Source organism: Rattus norvegicus, chromosome 15 (assembly GCF_021556685.1).
Source record: "Rattus norvegicus strain SHRSP/BbbUtx chromosome 15, alternate assembly SHRSP_T2T, whole genome shotgun sequence".
Lineage (NCBI taxonomy): Eukaryota > Metazoa > Chordata > Mammalia > Rodentia > Muridae > Rattus > Rattus norvegicus.
In genome coordinates this window covers 104,292,452-104,306,797 of record NC_141548.1, presented here as the reverse complement: position 1 = coordinate 104,306,797, position 14,346 = coordinate 104,292,452, and the positions used below count along the sequence as shown (strand labels likewise).

At 46.8% G+C, this 14,346-nt stretch overlaps 1 protein-coding gene across 51 annotated transcripts in view; it reads left to right on the top strand.

The window, feature by feature from the left end:
- The window catches only part of Dock9 (dedicator of cytokinesis 9), a 264,999-nt gene that overhangs the window by 197,749 nt on the left and 52,904 nt on the right, over positions 1–14,346 (top strand). For 11 of the 51 annotated variants that reach the window (XM_087585056.1, XM_087585037.1, XM_087585030.1 and 8 more), the window contains exons 34-38: positions 1,043–1,176; positions 3,153–3,267; positions 5,547–5,613; positions 6,794–6,841; positions 9,217–9,353. In XM_087585056.1, coding sequence (XP_087441182.1) covers positions 1,043–1,176; positions 3,153–3,267; positions 5,547–5,613; positions 6,794–6,841; positions 9,217–9,353 — 501 coding nt within the window. 51 annotated transcript variants of the gene reach the window in all.

Below are 14,346 nucleotides of genomic sequence, written 5' to 3'. Positions count from 1 at the left end.
TTTTCAGTTTACAGGTTAAAGGTGGATCTAACTGTCATAGTAATTTTTTATGGTATCTCCAAGTCAAAAGTAGTAACATTGTTTATCGGAATTGGCTTGTCTGGTTACAGTTCTGTTTATTCAGGCCTTAAAAAGCAAACAATACTCATATCCCAGCAGCTTAAAAGACCTTTCACAGATAGTATGCATAAATTAGGGAGGAGATAGTTGTATTTGTGGCTTCAGGCTGTTATTAGTGGGTTGCTCATGTTTGGTGGATACTCAGCCTCCATACTCTGGGAAAAAAAAAATTCCTTCTCTGTTTTCACTTCCTGTTTCATTCACACTGTTGCCCAGAACTTGTTTTTTATCACAGCAAAATACTAGGACAGTCCCTCTGTAGAAATGCAGTTCCTGGCCAGCACCCAGTGTTACTGTGGGTCCTCAGATTTTTACAATGTCCCGTCACACTTCCTGGGAATATCCAGGGCCAGTTTGCCATACAGGTTGCACGCTATAGGTTTATGATATAGTTTCCTTTTTGATTAAATGTCTGAGATGGATTTATCCTTTTTTCTTCTTGAATCCCATTCTGAAACAATGTATAGTACAATAATGTATGTGCCAATAATACAGATGATGTGTACTCACCTGGTTCTTCAAAGGGTGATGTAATGAGAGGCTGCAAAGATGGCTCAGTGGTTAAAAGCATTTGTTGCTCTTGCAGAGGACCTAGGTTCAGTTCCCAGCACCCACTTGTCAGCTCACAACAATCTGTAACTCCAGTTCCAGGGCATCTGATGCCTTCTGGCCTCCACAGGCACTGCACACACATGGTGTATGTATGTACATACACACATACATACATACATACATACATACATACATACATACAGCAAACACAAATAAAAAGTTTTAAAGTGAAATAATTGAATACATCTCTTGAGCCACGTGACCTTATAAAAAATTAATGTCCACAAAAACAATTCCTCTTAAAATTTAGTGTTTATCTTCATTTCGTGCTGTCTAACCAAAACTTGGTCTTGCTTTACTTTCCTCTTAGCTTCTCCGTATACAGCTTCAACCCCCAACATCAACAGTGTGAGAAATGCCGACTCAAGGGGCTCTCTCATCAGCACAGACTCGGGGAACAGCCTTCCAGACAGGAACCCCGAGAAGAGCAACTCCCTGGACAAGGTGATTTCTTCCCGCTTAAAACAGGGTTTCTGGGGGCTGGGGATTTAGCTCAGTGGTAGAGCGCTTACCTAGGAAGCACAAGGCCCTGGGTTCGGTCCCCAGCTCCGAAAAAAAGAACCAAAAAAAAAAAAAAAAAAAAAAAAAAAACAAAACAGGGTTTCTGGTCCCTAGTGGGGGTAGCCAGTGTAACCTGCCTCACATTCTGCTGTCTATTACATGCAACCTTCTGGGTGTTTTTAAACCTCCGCCGACACCCAGCAGTTGACAGGAGCCTTTCCTGGGATTGTGGCTCAGTCACCATCTCTGTGTTAGCGTGCTGCTGGTGAGGGCAGAGCCTTCTGCACATCAGGCAGGCAGGCGTCCTGAAGCTCCACATCCCTGGAGTCCCCTGAAGCTCTGATCTATGTCCAGGGCCTCAGATCTAGGCAGTGTTTACATGAAGCAGGCGGGAGTGAATGATTCTGGTGTCTCTTAGAGTCTCTGTGCTTTAGGTCCAAGGCCAGCAAAGCAGATGGATCGATCTTACCAGAGCCATGGCTGACCTGCTCTGGTTGGCTGTACCCACCCCTAACACTCTTTCCTCTTCTTTTTAGATCTTTATCCTGTATTTTCTATTACCATAGCCTCATTCTATCTGGAACTTTGTAAGAAAAGGTGAAGGTTGATAATAACTTGGAACCCTGGTAGCGTTGTTTCTCTTGGGGCTCTGTGTCCCTAAGTTACTTTGAATTATAAGAAAGCTTTCTGCCAATTATCAAGCGAGCCATTTAGAGAAGCATTCCTTATGAGAACGTCCTCCCTCAACCCTAGCATCTGGTTTGTGATCCAATCACAGACACAGTGATCTTAAGCTACACTTGTGTGAGCCATGACCGTGTCAGCCCGGGTCTGTCACAGTGTGTTGAATTTCCCCTTGACCCCAACATGCCTCCGTGTAGAGGGACAAGCTGCTGCGGAGGCACTCTGCCTGTGTGGTGCGCAGTACCGAGGAGGAAGAGAGCTGCCGGTCAGCCAGGAAACACCGGGTCACTGTGGACTTCTCCCTTCTCACAATTCCACCTTTGCCGGAGGAAACTTTGCATGATGTGCCCGTGTTCTCCGTGCAAGAAGTACTGAGTTTTCTTATCGGCTCTTGACGCTGGTGTTTGAGGTCCCGCAGCCTTTTACCACTAATAACTCCCACATTTCTCAATTAGAAACCACCACACAGCTTATTAGTTGAACCTGCTTGTTGTATATATTTTTTTTAATTGATCACCAACACCTTGGGGGAAAAAACATCTTTTTTTATATGATTTTTTTCCCACTTGGTAACTGGCACAAAAGAAAGGAAAGAAAGTTCTTGACTTAGATCGGAAACACAATCTGGAAGGGTTATTTTTAATCTGCTGTATCTTTCACGGGGAGCCGAGATTCTTACTCGGATGTGAACCTGCTTCTTAGTGGTAAAAGCGCCTTCTGCCCCATCCTCAGCCCACGCTCCCCGATCCTGGGGTCAGACTAAGCTGATGATGGGGAACCTCAGAGTGTAGGGTGGGCGGCGGTGCCCTACTGATGTGTCCTGTCGGGTGTTTCTCCTTCTGCACCCTGAGAGGCAGGCGGCTCCTCAGGCTCACCCTGGTGTTTAGAGGCACCTTTGGGGTCTTTGCTCCCATGGCAGATTCTCGTGCACGTGCTTTCTTTTGCATGAGATTTGACCAAGTTTTCTTTTCTTTCTTTCTTTTTTTTTTTTTAACCCCCTTGACCTCATGGAAACCACTCCTCGGGTGAGACAGGTTTGTGCCTTCCGGCTTGTCCCAGGAGGCCGCAGCAGTTGTGTGTTGCACCCCGGTGAGGGGCATCTCTGTGAACCTGTGTCTGTGGGCTACCTACCTCTCTTTGCAGTTGTGTGATCTGACTCAAAGTTAAAGAATCCTTCTCTTCGAAGGAAGATGTGTACATTGTAGCATAGAGAACTTAACCGCATTCCCTTCCAGCAGCAGCAGAGCGGCATGCTGGGAAATTCTGTGGTCCGCTGTGACAAACTGGACCAGTCTGAGATCAAGAGCCTGCTGATGTGCTTCCTCTACGTGTTGAAGAGCATGTCTGACGGTGCGTAGAATTAAAACATGGAAGTGTGGGGCTGGGGATTTAGCTCAGTGGCAGAGCGCTTACCTAGGAAGCGCAAGGCCCTGGGTTCGGTCCCCAGCTCCGAAAAAAAGAACCAAAAAAAAAAAAAAAAAGGAAGTGTTTTGTTTTCATTGTTTGAATAACAAAGTATTTCGGTGGTCATAGATGAAAATGTCACATAGTTAAGGGAATTTCTTGTTTTTTAATGTGTATTAATTTGCTACATGCAGTAGGAATATAAACCTTGATGTGGAGAATTAGTTGCTTTTATTCTAGCAAATAAACTCTACAATGGCACTGGGATCTCTCTTTAACACAGCGTCTCACTCAGCCCAAACCAGACCTCTGCAGGTGAGAGTGGCCCTGAAGTTCAGGTCCTTCGCCTCCCCCTCCAGAGCCCTGGGTTAGGCCCCAGCCTCCACAGCTGTTTCCCCATTTGTGCCATGACAAAGACTGAAACCAGAGATTTCAAGAGGTGCCCCACTCTACAAAACCCAGGGTCACAAAAATATTCTCCATAGTTTCTTTTTTTTTTTTCCGGAGTTGGGGACCGAACCCAGGGCCTTGTGCTTCCTAGGTAAGCGCTCTACCACTGAGCTAAATCCCCAGCCCCTCATAGTTTCTTTAAAGGGTAGCATTTAAACATTTCCACAGTCAACCCTGGAAATCTACCGAGTCTTGGTTTTGTGTGTGGTGTATTGGCAGCTGGGAAGAGGCCCTGGAAGGTAGTTTATGGAGAAACAGTGGTGTCAGTCAAACAGCACTCCCGCCCCTTTTCCCTTTCACTTTATGAGCACCTGTGCTCCTCCCTCAGGCTCTCTCCTTCCCTAGTTGCCCACATCCAGAGCCAGGACTAACAGGGACGCTGCTGGCTACTGGCCATTCTGCCTGCTGTATGGGGGCAGCAGCTGAGCTCGGAACTCTGCAGGCAGAAGTTCACACCCTCACTGTTAGTCAGACGAGTCAAACGGCCCCTTAGAGCGCTGTCCACTTGGATGCAGCCTACTTCAGCCATGACTCTTAGGGAAATGGGAGACGTGCTTACCTTACCTGAGAGCCTGGTGCTACATCTGGAAATGAGAACTCCAGTGCTCCAGGTAGGATCAGAGTGAGGATTGCACGACCACTGTGAAATCAGGACAGCCCCTTCCCTCCCCGCCACCACCCCGACAGGTGTGACAGAGTACAAAGTGCAAACCCACACACAGCCCACAGTCTTTCTGCTCATCGAAGGCTCCAGGGAGTTGGCCATTTTTCTAGAGGAAAATCTCTTTACCTGATTTTCAGCTTTGTATGAAAGAGAGCTGAAGGATTCACATATCAAATGAGACTACTTTTTGTTCAGTACCCAGCCGAGGGCTCACATAGAGATTCAAATGTGTTTAGCTTGTAATATCCTCTATCTCGAGAATTTCTCCTACAGATGTAACTGGTTTGCCCACATAAAACCCATGTGACAGGACTTCAGCAAAGCATGCTTATAATAGAACAAACACAGAAAGAAAAGCAGAGCTGTATGCCCAACAGTAGAAATTGGTTCTTTCCATTTTGGTAAACCCATAGAGAGTACTCTGCAGCTTGGGAACAACTGAGTAGAACTGATGTATATTGTTCTTTTAAAACTCAAGGGCAGGGCCCAAAGAGACGGCTCAGCTGTTAGAACATGTGCTGCTCTTGCAGGGGACCTGAGTTCACTTTCCAGCACCTACATTGGAAAGCTCCCAGCAGCCTGTGACTCCAGCCCCTGAAGCTTCTGGCCCCCGAAGGCACCTGTACTCGTGTGCACACACCCAACACACACACACACACACACACACACACACACACACACACTACACATAATGGAAAATAAAATAAATCTAAAATTACTTTAAGAACAAAACAGCATTTTCACTTTCAACAAACTCCCTGAAGAGGAAGGAAGGGTTTTACGGAAGGAAACAGAGAGGCGACGATGGATTATTAGCCTCTCGTATTTGAGAGCACATCGTGCTCAAGTCAAATGAGTAGTCTTGTACTGTCATGTAATGCTAGGTAATTTATTATTGAAGCTCTGGAGTTCAAATGCTCTTTGGCTTGAATAAGTCTGCCCTGTGCTGTGCAAGAGAACCCACCAGTATGGTTCGCCTTCTGATCAGATATAAAACTGGCAGCAATGGAGACCTTCACTCTGGGGCCTCTCCCTCTTGTCATGATACGAATTTATCTATAATGCATATAATGTATACTGTGATGCTGACCAAATGAATTCTTACTTTTAGATGCCCTGTTTACGTACTGGAACAAGGCTTCCACTGCTGAACTGATGGATTTCTTTACCATATCTGAGTGAGTGCTTTATCCTTCCCTGTCTCCTCTCAGCCTTCCTAGCTAGGATGTGTGAAGCACACTGTGCCCTCACACAGTTTCCTTCAAGAGTCAGTCAACAGTGGCCGGCCTTAATATATTGTGAACAATTGTTTGTGGCCACTGAGATACCTCAGTGGTTCAGCCACTTTGATAAAAGTGCGCAAAATGTATTCTCCGTGTCAGTGGCTACTGTCTTTTCTAAGTTAAATCTAGAGCCTATTTTATCTCTTCAGGGTAAGTTTCTGATTCCTTTTAAGCTCATTATTTTTAGAGACACGGATCCATAGCACCTTTTCTATAACTGCTTAGGGCAGGTAATTTTTCAAATTCAGATATTCTGGTTGGTTGTTTCTGAAAATTTACAGTTAGTGTTTCCCAACCCACAATAGCTACATCTCAGATAGCGCCCTTGTTCAAACACATTATTATATCGATTGTAAAAGAAAAAAAAGAGCCTTCAATCCTATTGATTATGGTAATTGAATACATTGCAACGTAAGCAGCTTCGTGTCTGAAATACATTCAAAGAAACTCAGCTGGAAACCTTGTTCTCTGGGTTTTGTAGATATGGGAATCTGAGGGGAAAGCCCATGGATCTGGCCTGCTAGCAAAAATGGTTTAGTCTCATGACTGCTCCCAGGATTGGAAATTGCCCTCAGTTAATCCGGAGAACCCATCCTGTTAGTTGACTCGTATTAAAAATGTATGATCTTTAAAGATTCAGTTTTGTAGTTTTACTCAAAACGAAACAAGAGAGTTCTGTATCTGATGCCAGTAAGGGACCATTCCACACACTTGGGCCAAAAGAGAGAGCTCAACGTGTAGACAGACTCATACGAGAAAGGAGTAACTCTCGGTGGCATGGAAGGCCTCCTACACCTTCTGAGACACGCTGCCCTAGGGCGAGTCTGGCCACCCTGAGTGAGTAAATACTTTTGTTCCATTCCATCTACAACTGCAGTTCTGATGGCCACACACGTGGGCCCCCCTGATTTGTTAGTGCTCTCCTGTGGATGGAGAATGACCTAGAAGATTCCTATGGAAGCCACGAGCTAAGGGCTAGTGATCTGGTACTTTCTTCGTTATTGTTAATAGGCTTCAAACAGTGTCTTAAATAGTTTTATCTGTACACTCTCTGATGGTTCCCCTCTGTCTGCAGAGTGTGCCTGCACCAGTTCCAGTACATGGGGAAGCGCTACATAGCCAGGTACTGTGGGATGTCCTGTGAGCTGGCGGGCCGTTTTCTGTGAGGCTGTGTGGTAATGGTCGTCTGTGGTGATTGGCAGGTGCCAGCAACCTTGGCTTGCTACCACGGAGTCTGTCACCAGATCACTACATTCCTTCTGTCTGGTTTTGTCTCATGGTCCCCTCTCAGACTGACTGACTGTCCTGTTGCTAACTTCCTTCTGCCTTGATTTCTAAATCCTAACACTCTTTCTTCGCCATCTCTCTCTTCTCCATACTTTCTAGTCATAATTCTCCCTCAGTGAGTTCTTGTCCCCGCTCCCAAACAAAACCGCTGATTGTCACTTAGCCCCTCTTTCTCTTTCTTCCATAATTAAGATGATGCTATTATCCTGCATCAAATTTGTGTGGATCGTCACCGGCCTTTAAAATGGAACCCTGTTGTCTTACTCTGACCAGCCAGTGTGTTCTTGTCTAGCCAGAACTCTGTTGAATGTCGTGGCCCCCTCCCCACTGACCTGCCATGGCCTAGACCCTCTGTCTCAGGAGAGCTGCAGGCTCCTCACAGACAAACAGCCACACAACTCCTTCCCTAGAGCATTTCCTCCCTGAACATCTTACCACTACCATGTCCTTCCCCTGCCCAATAGCCACCCTGTGTATCTGCTGTGTGTCCTTCTGTGTCGGGACGGATGAGGGTAAGGGGGTGGAGAGGGGTAAGGGGAATGGGGGCAGTGGGGGAATCAGAAGCATCATAGTCTTCTAGTTTTTTTTAACAGTTTGATTATAAACAAACTACGTTTGTTTTAAGAAAGTCTGCCAAGCTTAGATTTAATTGCAGTGTGTTTTCTTGTGGTTTGTAGCAGTGAAACAGAACAGATATTAACATACACTGTTTGAGTGTAGTTGGCCCAGACACCAGCTCTGTCCCTGCGGGGGACAGACCATAACCTTTCAGGATCATGTTTTACGTTCAGAAATGAAAGCTTGTGTCCTCTTTTAAAAAGAAACAAATTTAGCGAGAGCACTTTGCATTTTCCTCTATTAATATTTTGTTTTAACTAAAATGTATTTTTTAAGTTTCTTAGCCTTAACCTCAATTTTTAATCACCACAGTAACTTTATGTTTATTTTTGAGTACAAAAATGCAAGTATGTACAAGGTGCCTTATGCCAGTAAACGTGTCCTGACTTCCACTCTCTTGTACTGCCCCATGAGGATGGGCAAGAGGTGCAGCCACTAATCACCAGAGAGCTCTGTGCTTGGCAACCGTCAAGCCCTCTCAGCAGTCACTGCCAGTTACGTCATGGTGAGGCATCTGGAGAATGTTCTGCCAAGTAGGAGAAAATGCCTGAGCCTAAGCTGGTAAACGTGGGAAGCTGGCAGTTTCTTCCCTGACAAAATATTGTAGAATAGTTTGTAAAGCGGCTCTTCCATTCCCTCCCCACAGTAGATACAAATTTAACGTTTAGAGGAAAATTTGTCACTTGCAAGCCCCTGTACACACTTGCATATAATGAGGACTGCTTGAGAAGGCGGGAGGCGGGATCAGAGGCGGTGTTTTCTTTGTCCCTTGCACTGTGGAAACATCCGTCCTGCTTTATATAAAAATTGTCATGGTTTCCGCTGCATGTGACCAAGAGGTCGAAACCATGACATGAACATTGTCAGTGTTTGCCCTGCACCACGGTTGTGTGAACACCGTGCCTTCTCCTTCACTGGGAAGTCACCCCGAAGCATGCAGTTGACGGTCGTCCATGCATGTTCCTGTTCTACACAGTAACACAGTGAGGGGCTTGGTTGGCTCCGGGACGGGGGACAGGTGTCACTCCTGCTCTAGTCAGGTTCTGTCTGCTCTGGCAATGGTACACCGTAGGGAAGTGAGCTATCTGACTGCTAACCCAGACACTTTTCTGTTTTCTCTACTTGACTGCTTGACAAGTCTAACAAAGTGTGTGACTCTTCCTCCTGCTTGGGTAAGACTTATGTGTTGAGCTTCCCCATCTAACCCCTGCCATTGCATGTGTGTCTTCTGCTTCTTTTGGTGAATTTTTTTTAATTGGCATAATGGTCTGCTCTTGCCATGTATAATTCAAGGAGGCTTGCAATGTTTTCTTAGTTGTCAGAATACTGCCTGTTACCCCCATGCTGGAGGGATGCCCTTTGAAGAGCTACAACTCTCTCGTAACGAGGAGGACTCTCTGCCTCGGCTCGGTTTTGCTGCTTTGAGGCCTCGTGGCTTTGCTGTGCACCGTGTCAGATCCACCGGCTGACTGTGTCCCTAGCCACATGGCTGCCTGACTGCCCCCGTACCGTGCTCCAGCTTCATTAACCCTCCCATCTCGCTTGGTGTAATGCGTCTAACGTTGCTTCTACCCGGTTTCACTCACGTTACAGGAGCCAGGAGGGGTTGGGACCCATAGGTCACGACCGAAAGTCTCAGACACTGCCTGTTTCCCGTAACAGAGCAGGGATGGCGCATGCCAGATTGCAGCAGCTGGGCAGCCTGGATAACTCTGTCACTTTTAACCACAGTAAGTCCCATGCCAAACCGTCGCAACAGCCAGCCAGCCAGCCACCTCAGAAGGGAGAACCCCGGCCACGCTGTACCACGCCACCAACTTGATTTTTCTTCCAGAGCAAAACAAATAGGAAGAAGAGTTCCCTCCTTGGAGGAGAGTCCTGAGCAGTGGGGGTGACAGAATGTGGAGCCCAATCAGCTACAGCACCCAAAGTGCCCAAACTCCAGGCAACTCCAGCAGCTCCAGTAGCCAGACGTTGTCCCACATTTGAGAATTCAATGCACGCACACTTCATTGATTTTATTTTACCCTCTTTTCCTCCTGGCACACCTGGGTCAGATCCGTTTGCCTCTCTTGCTTGGTGCATGTAATTGGTCGAGCACCCACATTCTGACATTCCGCCTGCAAAAGAATGTTAAGCCCACGAACCGATGTGTGAGGTGTGGAAAAGCATCCAGTAACAAAGTGACTTTTTCTGTGTTTTCAGTGTGAGAAAGATATCAAGTGTGCTTGGGATTTCTGTAGACAATGGTAAGATTTAATCAGGTTGGGGCTGCTTCACTCGCAAACCAGACCTTTCCATTCATCTTGCCTAACTGCGGGGCCTGCCTAACCTCATGGGAGAGATCTGCTAGTCCGAGGCTCCATCTTCCTAATTTACTTCTGTCAGTCACCATGTGACTCCTTCATGTGCCCCTGCTAGACGTTCCGGTGTCTGACTCTTCCCCAGGGTTTCTCAAAATAGAAAACCTGAAGGCACCGGCCCTGCGGCATGTGAACAATTAATACAGTCATCCTCGGAGTCTGACTTCCATCCCTGTTGCTTTCTCGAGGCCGTCCTTCTCTCTCCAAGCATGGCATAGCTAGTTCTTAGAAATTCATCTCTTCTCATCCCTGGCACGGTCTTTAATTCATGGTTCTTCCCACCACCTCTAACCACGGGGTCCACCCACTCTGGTTGTCATGCCTTTTCTTCGTGCAGGCTCAGTGTATAAACAATGTCCCCACCACCTTGTATTTGAAAGGTCGCACAAGTGAGAGCTCAAAGGCACAGCAGCGTGTCAGGTGTGGTGGCATGCTCCTCTAAAACTAGCACTCATAAGGGAGAGGGAGAGGGAGAGGGACGGATCTCTGAGGCTTGCTCAAGGCCAGACTGCTCTATACATTGAACTCAAGGCCAGCCAAGGTTGCGCGGTGAGGCCCTGTCTCCAAAAGCAAAATAAAATAAAATAAAATAAAATAAAATAAAATAAAATAAAATAAAGCAACAAACCAGTCCAGCAGCTTCCCTCACCTTAGCAACAAAGTTAAGCGCAACAGGGGCATCTCACAAGGCTTCACTTAAGCCAGGGTCAGGGTCACATCAGCCGCCTTCGGGACTGAGAGCCTCTCACACTTAGCTGCAGCGTGCACCTCTACCGTTCACTTGGGGCTGTAACACTTGTGTTTTCAGCCCTTTGCCGCTTAGCTCAATGAACACGGGGTTAAAGCAGAGGAAGCCCAGGGTCTGTGGTCTTTACTGTCATTCCCTGTTTCCCTGTGCAGTAGAACGCAGTCCCCATGACATGCTGCGCCGCTGGCTGTCACCTCTCTGGCTATACACAGAGTAGTTTACAGCCTGTGGAGATGAACGCAGACACTGGAGGATTTTTACACAAGCAGAGGAAGGCTTTTTCTCAGAGGCAGACACCGTCAGCCTCCCGGTGCAGATGGATGCCTCAGCAGGAGCTTGAGTTACAGGAGGGAGACTGCCAGCTGCTCCCAGTGACAGTGAGCTGGGCTGCTTTCTCTTCTCCCTTCTTGCAGCCCACGGAGAAGCTGGTACGCTGCCTCCGTCCTTCCTCCCGTCAGTTCTCAGTGGCATCCTGTCCTCAGCCACGTCTCCTCCTGAGTTGTCAGAACGTCCTGCCCTCTGATTCCTCCCCTTCCCTGTGCTTCTCCAGTCCCTCCTCTTGTGAGTCTCTTCTCCCGTAGCTAAATGGCAGTGTCTTCCAGGACTCAGTCTTTCTCCCTGACCTCTAGTTCTTATGAGGTGCCTTTTACTCTTTCCCTCCACCACTTGTTTCAGCACGTGGAACTTGGCCAAAAACATGCTAAGAGAATGACTTTCTTACTGTATCCGTGTGTGCACTGTGTATGACTGTGCATGCATACCTAACTGTTCATCTCTGTTCAGTGGAAGCTTGGGGCCATGCATGCCCCTTTGCAAAAAAAACAAAGCAAAACAAAGACTCACATAGCAGTAAGTACAACGCCTTCTGTTGCCCCAGCCAACATGGGGTAGAGTCCATAGGTGAGCAGCCTGTCAGGGATAAGCAGAGGCTGAAGTGAACTTCCTTCACTTCTCTCCATGGCCATTTCTTCCCTTTTTGTCAGACCTCAGCTTGGCCAGCAGGGGGCAGCAGAGGCCTGTGACAAGGCCCATCTTCTGTAGGCCTTGACTGTGCTTTCCCTAAATCCTTGGAATATCCACCCTGTATGCTGCCTGTGGAACACTCGCGTTTCTGAAAACAGTGTATCTTAGTAGGTCATCTGAGACGGCGGTCTGCCGTAATGAATGTTTACTGCAACCAAACAGGCTCCAATGTAAGTTCCTGCCTGAAGCCAGCTGTCTCGATGTCCTTAGAAGGGGCACAGGCATGGTTAGTTACGTGTTCGGGTGTTTCACAGTGTGCGGCTGCATACTTCGTGCCAGTTCACAGCCAGCCGGCACTTACTCTTCCCCAGAGAAGGAAAGCTGAGGCCGTGCTACTCTCGTGTGGGCTTGTGCCTCGTGGATCATGGCCACAGGTAGAGATAGCTCTGACCGTGTTTGTTTCCTTGTGTGGAGCAGGGGAGCTAGCGAACTGTACATCATTCTGCCACAGAATACGATTCTTTAGTCGGTGCCCCTGAGCCTGTGAGGAAACCTTCTTAGCAGTTAAATGGGAACAACTGACTACTGATCACTTCTTACACTTTTTACATAAAGTACATTGACCCCTCATAAAGCCACACGGCATTAGTTACCATAGCTAAGATGCTACACCCCCATTTGAGGACCCCTTTCATCAGGAAAGATTACTTGTCGTTTCCTGTTCGTTTATATCCCCAAACTTACTGGTTTTCTGGATTTGTATTGTAATCCAGAAGCGGGGAAAGTCAAAGTAAAAATATGGATTTTGGTTCCAAAATGGAGTCAGCCTTGGAAATGGAGTCAGCCTGTGAGACTGTGCATCTGACCCATCTTCTGCCTCACATGTCCTGACCATCACACAGGCGTATACATGTGGCTGTGGGACTCCTGTTTGCCCAAATCACCCTGACGCAGGGTCTCTGGGGAAGAGGTTTCGTACAAATGGAGTGTCGGGGAATCAGGTGGGATGGATGTGTAAGCACCCGTCAGGTTAATTACATTTAACAGATGATCGTGGGGGGCTCCTTGGTTTGGCCCCCTCTGAGATTTTAAAACAAACCTTGGTTCCCGGACGATGGCTCAGTTAACAAAGTGCTCTGCAAACGTGAGGAGCCCAGGTTAAGATTCCCAGTGTCCACATAAAAGCTGGTGTGTATCTGTAACCCCAGCCCTGGGAGTGTGGAGTCAGGGAATCCTGAGGGCTCTTTGGCCGGCCAGTCCAGCCAAAACTGCAAGCTCTTCTCAGGAAGAGCCCTGTCTGAAGAAACAGTTAGAGGAGGAGGTGAGCTTGCTCAGCCCTAAGACGCTGCTAAACCTGACCACTTGAGTTTGCTCTCCAGGGCCCTCCAAACGTGCACACCTTTGCTTATACTCAGATAAAGAAATGGAATCTTGGGGTTGGGGATTTAGCTCAGTGGTAGAGCGCTTGCCTAGCAAGTGCAAGGCCCTGGGTTCGGTCCCCAGGTCCCAAAAAAAGAAAAAAAAAAAAAAAAAAGAAAGAAATGGAATCTTAAACTTTCTTACAAAGCGAGAGCCATAGAGGAAGCCACTCAGCGAGTTCACCACACATGCCTGCACCACACACAGACACTGTTTTAAAATTAAAACAAGTCTTACTGCAGGCACGGCAGAGGCTTGAATTTTTACAGATTTGATCTGTGAAATCTGTAAATACTGAGGACTCCCAAACCAGCCTACCTTGTGCCACCTTAAGATGTCACCCTTAGGGTATACTTTTGATCCTACAAGGGTAGAGGGAATCCACACAGTGCTGCAACACACTACTGCCCCCCAGTGGACGTAGTGGTACTTTTGTGACTTTTAATTAATGTACAAAATTGGCTTCCTATGGCATTTTCGTGCCTGTATATTTTTATACTGTGCTCATATATGTACCTACCCCCAACACCCACCTCATTCCCCTCCCCTTATCCACAGAATTGCTGCTCTCAAGTGTTTGGATAGATGGTGGTGTCAGAGAAATTTTGTCATTACCATATTTCTGTTCATTTATACACAATTCTACACTTAAGCAGCCTGACATGTTGATTCTGCTTTAAAGGGACAATTCTATAAGAGAAAACAAATAAAATCACCTTTTAGCCATATTCCTTTCAGACTCTTAGCTCAGACCACAGCAGCTCCTTAAAGGTCCCTGTGACCTGTGCGCATGGTTTTGGCTGGCCTGATCACAGGCGTTGATGTTTTTGGCTTTGGTCCCCTCTTTCTGTAGTTTGTATATCTTTAACAGTATTCATCAGTACTTCATTCTTTTACTCTCTCTTTATCTTATCACACCCCACCCAGTACAGGAATGCCTTGGCTTATGCAAAGGGGCAGTGCAGATGTCCTTAATACACCCAAATGGCCATCTTTCTTTTCTCTAGAAAACTGCTTGTTTAAAAACAAAGAATTGGAATTAACATGATGTTAAACATATTCTATATTCTCATGAAAGGGTGACAGCCCTGAGACAGACAGACATCTGAGGTGGACAGAGAACCACAGATGTAAAGCTCAAAACCACCTGTTGAAAAGCAAAATTGGATGACTATACTTGATAGAGCTTGCATGGCAGTCTTAAAGCATCTCTGTGGCTTTAAAAGCTCT